At 43.5% G+C, this 13,259-nt stretch overlaps 1 protein-coding gene across 1 annotated transcript in view; it reads left to right on the top strand.

Moving 5' to 3' along the window:
* The window catches only part of T265_07875 (hypothetical protein), a gene marked incomplete at both ends in the record, with an annotated part of 35,573 nt that extends 24,006 nt beyond the window's left edge, over positions 1-11,567 (top strand). The window contains 2 exons of the mRNA XM_009173525.1: positions 6,104-6,213; positions 11,229-11,567. Of these exons, the coding sequence (XP_009171789.1) occupies positions 6,104-6,213; positions 11,229-11,342 (224 nt within the window). The remainder of the gene's footprint in view (positions 1-6,103; positions 6,214-11,228) is intronic.
* Positions 11,568-13,259: the final 1,692 nt, after the last annotated feature.

Here is a 13,259-nt window from a genome sequence, read left to right as displayed (position 1 = left end):
TGTTCGTAGAAAAGGTAATGCATTTGCATTTCCCCGCCAAACACCGCTGTCTTGCGGTTATGCTTTTGAGCCAAAGGCTTTGGTTGAGGACCCTAATCGTCCTGCTGTCTAGGTGTGGGCGCCCTGGCAGTATCCCAGCCCTCGTACAACCATGACCTACACAACTAACAATATTCTCATGCCACATCGGCCGTCGCGTGGTGCCATCAGCCGGGTCGCCTTACTTGCTGCATACAGCAGGGCGGGTAAGCGAAAACAGGCTACTGCTGACGCCTCCCTTCTTTCTCCCTCACACAATTTTTCTTCCCCCTCTCCCCACCCCATTAATAACTCTCACCTTGTAGGCCAAGCACTTAGGTCTGATGACTCCGTTCGTCATGCGTTGGTTTTGCGTGCAGCATCTGCTCGTTACATGGTGCCGACATCTTCAGGAATCTCCAAATCGGTCCTCAAGCCTCGACACCCAGTCTATCTGGCCGCGTTCAATGTCCGCACTCTGAAGCAAGCAGGACAACAAGCTGCTCTTGCACTCACACTGGACTCGCTTGGCATTGATGTGTGCTGTGTCTCAGAAACGAGAATTCAAGATGCAAGCACAGTGATTGAGTTAACCGCCCCGTCAGTCTCCACTCGCTTCTGGCTACTCACCTCTGGTGATCCAGAGGCTGCTGCGGTGGGATGTGCAGGGGTTGGTATTGTGCTAAGTCGACTTGCGTTGTTAGTATTTTTTCAATCGTGAGCATCCATGTTTCAAAAGCATACAATAGTGAAGATGCAGCACTCTCTTGGTGCAAAAACACCCTTAGTCGATACCAAGCGTCTTATAGCACGTCTGAGCTGTGCTTTGCTGAGTAGGTGGATAGTAAGGAAGGAGATTTTCACGAGCTTACTGAATCACTGGAATAATACCCGAAATACAGTCGGATATTTAAAACGATTTTTACGCGAATCAGATACAGCTTCGTGCTTGTTCTGTAGTGCACGCTTCATACTCATATTGGCAACCCACCACCATCATCATCATCTTCAGGTGCAAAAACCGCGTACTTGTTGTACCGGGGTTATCGCTACAACGGTCTCATTCACCGATGATCTGGGGAGGTAGTGTTGGATATCTGCTCTTTGAGGACAGTAACTGATGCGTGAATACAGGGATTTCAAGGGACTTTTTCACAGGAGGTCGAGAGGGGAGCTATGCACCGAAGGCCACAGATTGGATGCATGCGCACCCTGTCTTCTGGGTCGATTCGAACATTACTTTTCGTGTCAATTCGCTAAATGATGACCCCCAAATGCAGTGAACGCATTCTAAACAAATGCATTCTAAAGCAATGCGGGAAACCCTAGCAGCTATTGGGTTTTTTATTAGGTCGTTCCACCGCATTGACTAGATCATCATTGGCGGATTGGGGATTTTCCGTATTGTTTGGTGTTTCTTCCATTCGACTTAGCTCAACTTAACTCCGTTGAGTATGGCGAAAATTCTGCCATAACCACGTTCATTACGATAACTAAAACATTCAGCTTTTCCACCAAAAAGGTTCAACCCAATATGTTTAGGTACTCAAATTCAACTGAATGTTTCCTCGCGGGAGGTTTGAGAGACTGGAGATTGTTCTCTCCTGGGGTATTTGCTGGTTTGTGTTTCTTGGAAGTATTTTCCACCACAAAGTTGGAATAAACTGAGCACTAAAGGGCCAGTAATAGTTTGGTTCCAAAAGCTCATTCGTAATCGGAACTTACAGCAAGATTTCGAAATTTCACGGGATATGGAATAATAATGATTGCGGCGCATTATTCGTACACTATTTCAGCGTCTAGCAATCAATTTATTGGACTGCAGTGGACAGCACAGCATGACTTAAAACTAGTTCAGTTTATGCAAAAGTTGAATGTTCTGGACTTTCAATTCTCTGCTAATCACCCTCGTTGTTTTCACGCGAATATCGAATATAGAACACTCTCATACGAATGTCCGAGTAGTTAAATAACGGAATTTGAAGTTACACAGACCTGAAGCTTGCATATACGATGTGACATATTACATGGAGTTTGTGCTGAGCGACGTGTACAGCCAGCTGAAAGCTCTTCACCTGGTTGAAAACCCAGGAAGCTAAGACTGTAGGCTAAATAAGGGAAAGTAACTCTATGGCCGTCAACTTGACCATCCACCTGCCCATGATTGTCAAACCATGTTTGGACATTCAAGCGGCTGAAACCTAAGCTGTATACGGAGTGTGCCTTTGTGGCCAGCATCACTCACAGGGCATGGCCGGCTGGCGTTTGCAGCCAACCCGTCAGATCTACACAATGTTGCTGCTGTTACAGGCTTAACACACCGGAATGCTCGTTGCCATGGTGGAGAATTTGTAGACTAAAACGGGAACAAACTTAAAATTTAACATGCTGTTTAGGGTGGACTGGTGGCCTGCAATACAGACGAACTGAGCTGAAACCAAACCCACATTATTTTCTATGGTTATCGTGACTCGACCTGCTTTGATCTGCGCGATGATGGTTATGAGAATTCATGCCCAGTGTCAGCACGTTAGTTACGGGCCGAAAGCTGTCAAAACATATTTCTCACGGTCTATTCTGGTGGCATCTATTCCAAGTGTATCAGTGGCGTGCATCGCTGAAAAGCAAGTCCAGATTGCATTCGCATGACGCAGTATGTTTAGCTATACTCTGGTGTTTCCTCACTCGACGGCTTTCACGAAAACTCATCTCTACTGACTGATAATCTTAGAGAACCGAAGTGGGTCTGGCCAAGTTGTTTTATCCACTGGCGGCTCTTCACATCTTCCCTTTCTGACTACTTCTGTTCTCCGGTCAAACATCTTCCAGAGAACCCCAGCATCCGGTACGCCGCGGTACTCTGGCTCACACTTGTCGGCCGCTGAACTGACAAGCACCGGTTCCTACAAACCTGCATTCAGTCAATACAAAGGAGACCGTAAAATCGGTTGCTTAGCGTTGTGAAACAATTTGGTCGGCCAAAAGAGAGACGATCTAGGGACAGTTTTGCAATTTATGCTGTACCACTTAGCATATGGTGGTTGTCAAAGTAACTCGGATGGGCTAGTTGCTGATACGATTGAGCGCTTCACTTGATAGACAGCCCTTGATACTTCTCATAACTAACTAAAAATGATTCTTAAATCTTGTGCACCTGATACAATATCAATAATGCCTTTGATATCTTCCCAGCAGCCCGCTGCTGGTCTTGTTCTCGCCGAGGCCATTTGCTGCGTGTGTTTTTTGAAATTCCACCAAACCTATGTTTTATTTCAACACCAAATTATATGCAACTGACGAGCTAGTCCATAGTTTGACGTCAAGTGCTATACACGGCTGGCGAATCGAATACCCATTTCTAACCATCAGTCAACAGTCGCCGAAGTTTCAGTCAGTGTTGTGGGACTTATCACCATATTACATATCGTTCAGTCAATCAAACTAGCTGGTACTGGAATGCATTGCAGCAGCTATGGCATGTCAGTAAAACATCATGCTGTTGTTGAACTATCTGTTATAGACAGTGGGGCCGCTACTTCCTTCAGGGTTTGATATACATGATTTTTCAAGTGCTGAAGCTCTAGTAAATGCAACAGTGTTTAATCGAAATATCGCACATGTTTGCACAAGTTTGGTGCTTGAAAACCATTCTGTACGTGGTTTTCTATAGAGGAGAATGTCGGTAGCTCAGGTAGCTAGATGGTCGGTTGGCTTGTTCGCTGAGCTGCAACCAAATTGCCCAGCTCAGCGAACAAGCCAACGACCATTCTGTATGTGGGTTTGTAAAAGTCACTTTTCTATTGGTTTTGCCAAACAGGATTCCCAGCTTTTTCAAAATTGACAACTACGCACTGATGATGTCACCTCGATTGGTGATGAAGCGTTTGCAACCAAATTGCCCAGCTCAGCGAACAAGCCAACGACCATTCTGTATGTGGGTTTGTAAAAGTCACTTTTCTATTGGTTTTGCCAAACAGGATTCCCAGCTTTTTCAAAATTGAAAAACAAAACCTGATGGCATTCCAAATCGGTTGGTTTGTGTATTTTTTGATGGCGCACATGTCGGGATCGTTTTCAAGAGATAACTTTGCAAGACGTAAGGTTCGATTTAAAAGGCTCTCGAACAACATCTCAAATGCAACGAATTGCTGCAAGTGACCGTTACCTGCGAGACCATATTGTTTTCAAATCAGCCCAACTTGGCCAACAAACAAAACACAGTCTTCCTCTCTCGATTTAGCCAAGAAGGCAGGAGAAAAGGACCAGAGGTGAAGCGGCAACAAATTTAAGGTTAAGGATCACCGGAACTGAGACTTCCTACGCCTCAAAGATAGGACCAAAGTCTTTTAACCCCAAGAAGCACAGGTGTGACATACTTTCACATACCCAGGTATTTACAGGTCAGTTACTGAAGCGGACCACTTGACGTGACCGCTGCCCGCCAATAACATAAATGGTACCTCGGCGCATTGGGTGGGCGGACCAGCTATGGAGTCCAGTTGCCCCAAATTAGAATGGCCGGAAACCAACTAGCTGAAGACCATATTGTCAACAAGCTGCATCCATTGAATGGCTTAGTCACCGGAAGAAGGCCGAGGGAACGAAAGATCTCGAAGGTGTTTGGGAAAGTAGTGTTTTCATGGCTATTACAAGCTTCAAACTGTGTTCGGTTGACGAAACAATCGTAGGGAACATTCGTCAAAAGTCTCAGAACGTAGCAGCAGCAGAAGCGTTGATGAAGAAATCCAGGCGCCTAAGTATTGTCCGAAATAACAGTCTAACTGCAGATTGAATGTACTCTTCAGCGTTTGGGTATCGTTCATATAAAATGGTAAAACCATTATACCACATGTGTAAGTACGTGCCGTTTTGACTGGTGTTTTTTGTATGACTATTATGGAGAGTTGTGCGTTCTTATCGCGTGGAACCATTTACGTGCAACTAGTTTGTATGATTGATTTCTAGGAAAATTGTGCTCGAATCAAGCAGAATCGACAACCGTTTGGATAAAACGCCACGACTACGCAGCAGCAGTCAGCTGATTGCCATAATGTAGCAACAGCTGGTTAAAATCGATATTTTTCCATATGACTGACGCAAAGGGTTTTGATCGAATTCAGCTGACTGGAAGGTTAATCTTCGCATGGCCCGGACTGTGCACTAGCGACAAACCTCAGTATGAGCGGAAATGGATGCGCCATTTGGTATGGACTAACGGGATGAAAGAATAATTTATAATACTTGATTAGTGCTGATTTGAATGCCTCTGAGTTGCCTTCACTTTGAAAAAAGAAAATCCTCACGGAAAGTTTTTAATGACGCAGTTCACCTTCTTGTTTTCCTTCACTTTGCAAAGAAGCTTGGTCAAATGGTGGCATAAGATGCTGAACGCTGAAAATACTTTAACCGGTGGCCTTGTCAGTGGTGTGAACGTTAGTCCCAACAATTAGAGTGGACCACTGAAAAAAACTGAGGCAGATCGACTCAACGAATTGTCCACTTGCTGGCGGATTCTTTGAACTCGTCTTGGGAATATTTCAATCGGACAAACCATCCAAAAACTCTAAAAAAATATATCCGATGGATAGGAAAAAGTGTGAACCAACATGCGGGTTGTTGCGTTTTCGCAACTGACAAAGAACGGAATTTATCCCAAATCAAAATATTCATGTACTGAAAAGCAGCACTAGATTGGAAAAACAGGATGATGCTATATACAAAGGACCTGGTTGTTTTTGAAAAATACCGAGTCCGATCCAGGACCAACAATCAGCTATACTGGTGTGTGCCGGGGTCGCAAACTGGGCTTCGGAACAAACTGTACTCTAACCTGTGGTTGACTGGTGTTCGGAATGATTTCCTCTACCACATTTACATGCTCCGATACATACTGGGCTGGAAGCCGTTTAACTGTCAACAGTGTACCGGGACGATTTTGAATGTAAGGTCGTGTTGGCCAATGGAGCCTTTGTTCCAGTGTGCGAACTCACAAATATCTAGGCACCTTGTGTCCAGTGTGTAACACATGGTTTTGATTACTCGTACGCTCTCACGGTTTTCTAATTTTGAACCTTCTTCGTTTCAGGAAACCTATCGAAATACTACACATATCCGGGGTCTCTGACAACGCCTCCGTGTTCTGAGTGCGTTACCTGGATCATCTTGGATGAGCCGATACTTATCTCGCAAAATCAGGTAATAGACTTTCGAAGGCCAATGTGACTTTATGAGCACCAATATAACCATCACATTTTTGCGAAGCAGATTTGCACATTTTGGCCAGATTTGTCTTCTGTTTGGTAAAAAGTGGCAAGTAGTCCATACATTATCCGCGGTTACAGGGTTTGCAGGATTGCATTCGTTTTTTCTAGTCACTCCCACTTTACTCCACCAAATTATGAACCTAAACACTCAACAGTGTTGGCTTTATTGTTATGTTCGGCGGAAACATATCGGTCGGCGTCGACAGTTGAACGATCGCGGGAACTCAACATCAACTCCACCATGTTTTAAGTAGCTCAGTGATATTGCTGAATGCATAGATCAAGGTAAGTCGTAACATTCAACAGCTCCACAAACGATTACCTGCCAGTAGAATAATTTCTGTGTCACTAACAAAGCACGATGTCCCCAATATCTGATCCAAACAAATAAATCAAGAGTAAAGTGAATTTTTACACAATAGAAAACGGTTGTCTAAGTTTTTGCTGGACATGCGAATAGTGTTTTGTTGAAAAACTTACCGTTATGTTGTCACAGATGCAGTCACGAAGTACCGAGTAAATTTGTTGGTTTTGTCACAAGCGACGGTTTATCCCGTTTGTTTACGGCTGGTTTCCGTTGTCATCTGAAAGTGATAGCACAAACCTTTGATGTCTGCCGTTCACTTGCACGGGAAGCACAAAATCTGACTGGACTAATTGTTAGTCTGCCGTCGGCTTTGAAATTTTTTTTTCGAGTTGGAAAGTAGATAATTCCACTAAGATTAAATAATAGTTCAGTGTAATTTAGTAACATGAAGAGTTGAATCCTGGGCCTACCGTCTATGGAATCTAGCCGGGAATATCTCGGTTGGACATGCGGGCAGAACATTTTCGCTTCTACGAGGATAAGAGAGACCTGTCGTGATATCAACATTGTAGACACAGGTTTAGAAGGCCTCCGTAACTCACGTCTACCAGCCACAATGAGAGCTATATGTGGACGGTAAAATAATTAGCTTTAAGGGAGAATCACGTGTCCTATAATTAAACATAAGGTTACGGTTTTCATGAAATTAACCTGTTTGCTCAGCAACAAAATATTTTGACCACAGACAGAAATACGGCAAATACCGGCGGCACCAGCTTGGGAGCAATTAAACTCTTTTGACATTTATTTTTTTCCGGAGGCATGGATGGATTTTAAAATTTTAATTTATGGGTGTTTCGCATTAGAATAACTTCCCTTATTTAGAAACATTAACTACTCATCAGCCAACCGTCTGAAATTTAGTAATGTACATGTTTTGTTTTACAATCCACCGTGTCTGGTTCCGTATTCCGTGCTCCAACAGGAGACATTGCGTTACATTGTTGGTAGTGTGAGGAGATTTGGGATTTTTGTGGTGATTTCGTCCTTTAACTGAAGCCAATCTATGCTGAAAAGCCGAGAAGCACTGTACAGCTGTTTAATTCTTATTGGTAGCTCAGTGGAAGAATAAACTTCACCCGATGGGGGAAACTTCTATCTGAGAAGTCGTCGCTCGAGGCGCCAGTCAACACGTGTGACCGCGTGATGTGGANGGATGAGCGGCGCTATATCCTGTCTAAGTGCGAGTCAATCACACTGCTGATCAGCCACTCGTGGCCGAAAGGTTAAGTGTTCAAACTACTAGCCGGGAGTTCGCCGATTCGAGACTCTTCGGAGTTTCGTGAGATGGGCCCTACTGATGATTCCCAATAAGGATGAAACCGCTGTACAGTGCTTCTCGGCTTTTCAGCATAGACTGGCTTCACAGGACAAAATCTCCACAAACACTGAGTTACATTCAATTGTATTTATGGAATCCAAATGTATTTTTCGTTGCCTTTAACGGATTCTCTCCAGGACATATCTATGATCTTTTACTGTTTAAGGACATTGTTTATTCAGCTTGAAATTGCTACTTGCAAAGCAGATTCTACAAAACTACTCAAGAAGGCATTGCTTCATGTTTTCTGTTTGCCCTTCGTTCTTCCTAGTACATTGTTCCCACTGGATTTTGTGTTAATTTCTCTGGTTTTTCGCACACCTCATGTATATATGCGTGTGTGTAGACAAGCGACTACTTAGAGTCTCCCTGAGGTTTGTATGTTAGGGTAAGTAATATTTCTTGTTCTACTAGACTGAACCAACCCAGTGACACTTAGTTTACATGCCTTGGGTTTCACACAAATGCCCTACTATTGGCTGATGGATTCCGTCTTGGTAATTTCCAAACGCTTTTCACTAATGGTGAGGTGAAAGCTCTGTGTCCTCATCCCTCTTGCGACAAAAACCGTACGATTCAGCTGCATCAATCCGGAAAGTTGTCTGGTACCTATGGTTGACGGGAACGAGGATAAGTTTCCAGTATTTATCCGATTGGGGCGAGATGGTCCAAGTGGAAAGAGCATGAATTTACTGACCGGAAGGTCCGTGGTTCGAATCCCACCTCCGCCTCTCGACTTACCCTGTCTAGGCTTGGGCAACTTGGCAGTATCCCAGCACTCGTGCTTCCTTCGGGTAGCATGACAGCTAGGCACCGGAAGGGTTCTACTGCTGATCACTTTATTTATCCAAGTACCGATCGATCCAGTTGACCAAGTACTTACGTTTTCTATGTCTGATTCATAACTAAGCCTAGATGACTCGGTTTGAGTTATTCTCTATCCCCGGCGCATTTGTTTATGAATGAGGGATGTAAACATCGGTTGCGAGTTTTAGGCAGGTCTGAGGCAACAAACAGTCGAAGTTTGCTAAGCAGAACACATAGTCGGACAACTAGTTGTTGGTGAATGGTACGCATTTTCGAGCCTCCATTTTGTGTTTGGACTAACGATGTTTTTTTTATTTCAAACGGAAGTTCACTTGCCGAAAAACAAACGCTCGATGAAACGAAATGGCGATTCAAGCACTGGCGGCATGAACTTCCAGCAAAGCTGTAATTTGCAGGTATTCATCAAGTTAAGAAACGAGAGATATACTCCCTGGGCTATACGTTCAATTTGCGGTTTCATATTCCGAAACGGAGTTTGTGATTTGTTACTCAACTGTGTCAGTTTGGTGGAGACCAGTACGGATTTTCACTGAGAGTGGATGTTTGGGGAATTTGAAATGTGCATTTTATTTGGCAAACTGCTTTTGATGTTCTAGCTCAAAACATTTCATTCCATTTCAACGGCTGATTAGAATGCGTATATTACAAATCGTCTATAAAATGGTTACTAATCTTTTCGGTTGCAGATGTCTTCGTGCTGGAAGCTGGTATAGTATACGATAAAAGAACCCAAGTTCAAGTTAGATTTTTTGACTGGTTTTTGAAATTCCATTCGGATAAAAAAGCCAAACCTATTCCATCTGTTGAAAAAGTTAAAATGTTAGGATCAAAACAAATGACCGTATGAGGAACTTAGAAATGAAAACATTCTGGTGCCTCGATTTTGTCAGGTTGCATAGGACACAAGCGGTTTGAACTGTGAATTAAATTAGACAGATGGACTCGAATAACATGTTTTCAGCGTATATCCAATGTTAGGATGCCATAAATTCACCGTGTGTCATGTGTGCCGATAATTAGGCAGCTCGCTTCGCGTTTCGTCCCTGGTTGACAAATTAGTATATGTCCCCGGAAAAATTGAATTCTTGATCGGTTGTCCATTTTTCAGTTTTATGATAATTTACTGCTGTTTTGTGCTGCATCCCACTTCTAATGCTCAATACAAACTCATCTGCAAGACTGTCGTCCATCTAGTTGACCTTCACTAGATGACTTACCCTAAAATAATTTGCATAAAAGTGAAGCACCGTCTGTTCAGGCATGACTACTGTCCTCTATTTGGTTCCCTTCAACTGCATACACTACTTTCGAGACACCACAGATTTGTTTGAAATACCGGTGAGGATATAGTCATAAACAACCCAAGGCTGTTTATCAGAGTGATCCACCAACGTCAGTGTAACTGCCATAAGTACATTTCAACAAACCAGCTCCGGAAATGCCGAAAACTACGGTACATCTGCAGTACTGCTTCTGCAGTTTCCTAGAGAGTTCATGAAATATTCGAACGTGGAACGCTTGGCAGAGGGCTACATTCGGATCCAAGTGGTGGTGTGTTTCGAATCACCGAAACGCATTGCGTTCCAACACAGCACAGTTTAAATTGCCAGTTAGTGAGGAGAGTTACATTTACGGATTTGGTCTACCAATATACAGTCTTCCGGAACATGCTGGTATCCCTGCAGTGATCCGTTATTTTGATTAGGAATTATGATAGTCGCTCCAGATGAGTTTCTCAGCAGGAGGCTTCTGGCGTTTGCAGCCCAGGGCTATAGTTGACCGATCTTTTATTTCCCAACTCGCACTGAGAACAACATTGTAGTCATGATTGTTTGTTCTCTGCGCCCCTGTGATCTTTTTGATCTAGTTCCCGGATATATCCCTAGATCCTGTGAATCCTGATGGGTTCACTCGATAGAATCAGACGTTGCGGGATTCGATTGGTTTTGGACAAAAGTAGGCGAATATGGTCCCGATTTCCCACCAGACAACCCAGGTGAAGCTGAGTTTAGACCGTTGTTATCGGTTCAACAGCAACTGAACAGATGTCTGTTCCAGATTCACACAAATTCCCGGGTTACCTTTATGAATCGGCAAGGTTCCTCTAGCACAGAATTTGGAGAAAATATCGGAAATGATAGCTGTTGTTTGGATGTCTATACTATACTACTCAGATGCCTAATTACCGGTTCTGGTGCGGTAATTTTCGGACCTTAATTGGTGCAGTAGACTGGAGATGATGTCATCATATCAGGTGTCCTCGGCATTGTTGGTCCACATGAAATACTTTGCGGACTAATAGCTAGGACAATTGGTTTTCGTTTTGTCCGGCCATTATTTGAAAAAAAAACAGGTGTGCGTTCTGGATTCGAAGCCTACTTCATTAGATGGGAGAACATAAAATTTCCACTCTCTTCATTTTTCCTCAAAGCTCGATCGGATGCGCAAAGTTCATGAGGGATGTTCCATCTGTGGACGCACAGACAACTATCGTCCGATCTGTCCTATCGGGAAACGCCAAATTTTTTGTTCATTTTCCTGCTAACCATATCGTTAACGAGTAGCAAGTTAACTAAAACGCGCCTTAGAGATTAGATTTTGTATTCCTTTGCTCTTCATCAGTATTTTGCCTACGTTATATCATTCCGCCTTCGTCTAGCCCTAAGTCGGCTGTGATTCAATGTTGTCTTCATATTCTCATTGCTCTCACTTAAGTCACGCTTCATTCTGTGTTAGCAATGCAAGTAAAATAACTGAGATTGGATCGCCTTATTCATTTGATGTTATGAGATTCTTACTTTAGACAGACTTTTCGAACTTTGTGCGCACGTATGTCGAAGCAAACTGGTGGAGTCACTGCAAACTGTGGCAAACTTATGAACAGCGAATGACAACAGAATGAACCGCGTCGACATTAGACTGGTAAATCTATGCACTCGATGAAATATTAGTGTAATAGTGTGGACGTAGTACACTACTCATGAGGTTGCTGAAGATTCTCCGACCTTATGAGTGGTGTATTGCGTTCGTAGATTTATCGCGATATCAGGAAAATCGTGCCAGTCGAAACATGAGACGGCCTGGCGTAGCACATTCAATTGCTGAAGGACATCATAAACCATATTCAGCTGAGTTCCAGGTGAGAATCTCACAGAAGCAAATTTGTTTGCAAATGAGTGTACTTGAATGGAGTAATTTAAATCGACAGAAAAATTATCGGTGCTGATGCTCCCCGTGCGACCATCTTAAGTTGTGCACAAAAACTATATTGAATCTATATTGTTTGTATGCTAATACATGGTAAAAGGAACTACAAATGGGGTGAATATTTGCAATCCAGTTAGTACTGCATTTTGTGTAAAGAGACCTACAAAAACCTGACGAAGCGGGAAAGATGGTATGCGCCGGGTTGTAAAAAGTTCTAAACGTACGCCTAATTCGAAACACTGACTGCCTACCAGGACCTTCTGTTACAAACTGATTTCTCTGTCACCCGTTCAAGTTATCGGAATAGGACATCTTGCTACCTGAACTGGATAGAAGGATAACTGAATGGCATACTGGATGGTTAACTACATACGATTGGTTCCACCACCACCCCCAGTTCCAGCTGCCAACAACTCTTGTCCATTAGACTCAGCTGTATGTTTCTCACAATATGGCTAATTCCTATCTTCTGATATTGACGGATGTCTGTAACCGGGTGACTTCTGCTAATGCGTTTCGTCTATCCAATGCTAAATTCCATGTATCTCGTTAACGTGAGACAAAATGCCCAATCCAGGATTGGCAGCCGATTTAGTGCTGCTATCAATCTGTGTGTGAAATTCCATCGTGCTACGTGGGACCATCCTCTAGAGCCTGTCGTGCCAGAATTCCGAGAAGGGTAGTGAAACGGTCCCCTTAATGCAGGGTCGTTTGACCACAGATTAAAGGGAAAACATTTGCTGGTAGATATTCACAGACTAAATCGTTTAGTTCTAATCAAAAACTCTCCAGCAGGTTTCATGCGCTCACATTGCTATCTGACTGGGAAGTCCTAGTAGGCAAGTCAGTCGATCGGCACATCAAGAATAGTCACTGGGTGGCATCGAGTAAATCACCCACGTCGCTCTACGCCTTAACATGTTTGCCTGTTCAGACATGGTAATTCCGATGCGTCCAACGTGCGTTTGGGGAGTAGTGGTAACGGGCTCACCTCGCATGTCAGATGTGTGGAGTTCAAACGTCAGCACGGCTGTGCTGATGAGCTATAATAAGAGTGAAACCCGAGTCCAGTGCTTTCAGAATTCGATGTAGATTTGCTTCAATTACTGCGCCAAATCAAGCGAGGGACTCTTCAAACCAGAGTGACGCAAACGTGAATTATACAGACCTAAACACTAGAAAATACCCAGTTTCCATTAAACAATCGAAACTAGAGTCATGATACTGAGGATTGTTATCTCCAAAAGACAGTGAC

Source organism: Opisthorchis viverrini (assembly GCF_000715545.1).
Source record: "Opisthorchis viverrini unplaced genomic scaffold opera_v5_191, whole genome shotgun sequence".
In the NCBI taxonomy this organism is placed as follows: Eukaryota; Metazoa; Platyhelminthes; class Trematoda; order Opisthorchiida; family Opisthorchiidae; genus Opisthorchis; species Opisthorchis viverrini.
The sequence above is the reverse complement of the archived record's forward strand: the minus strand, read 5'-3'. Positions and strand labels throughout refer to the sequence as shown.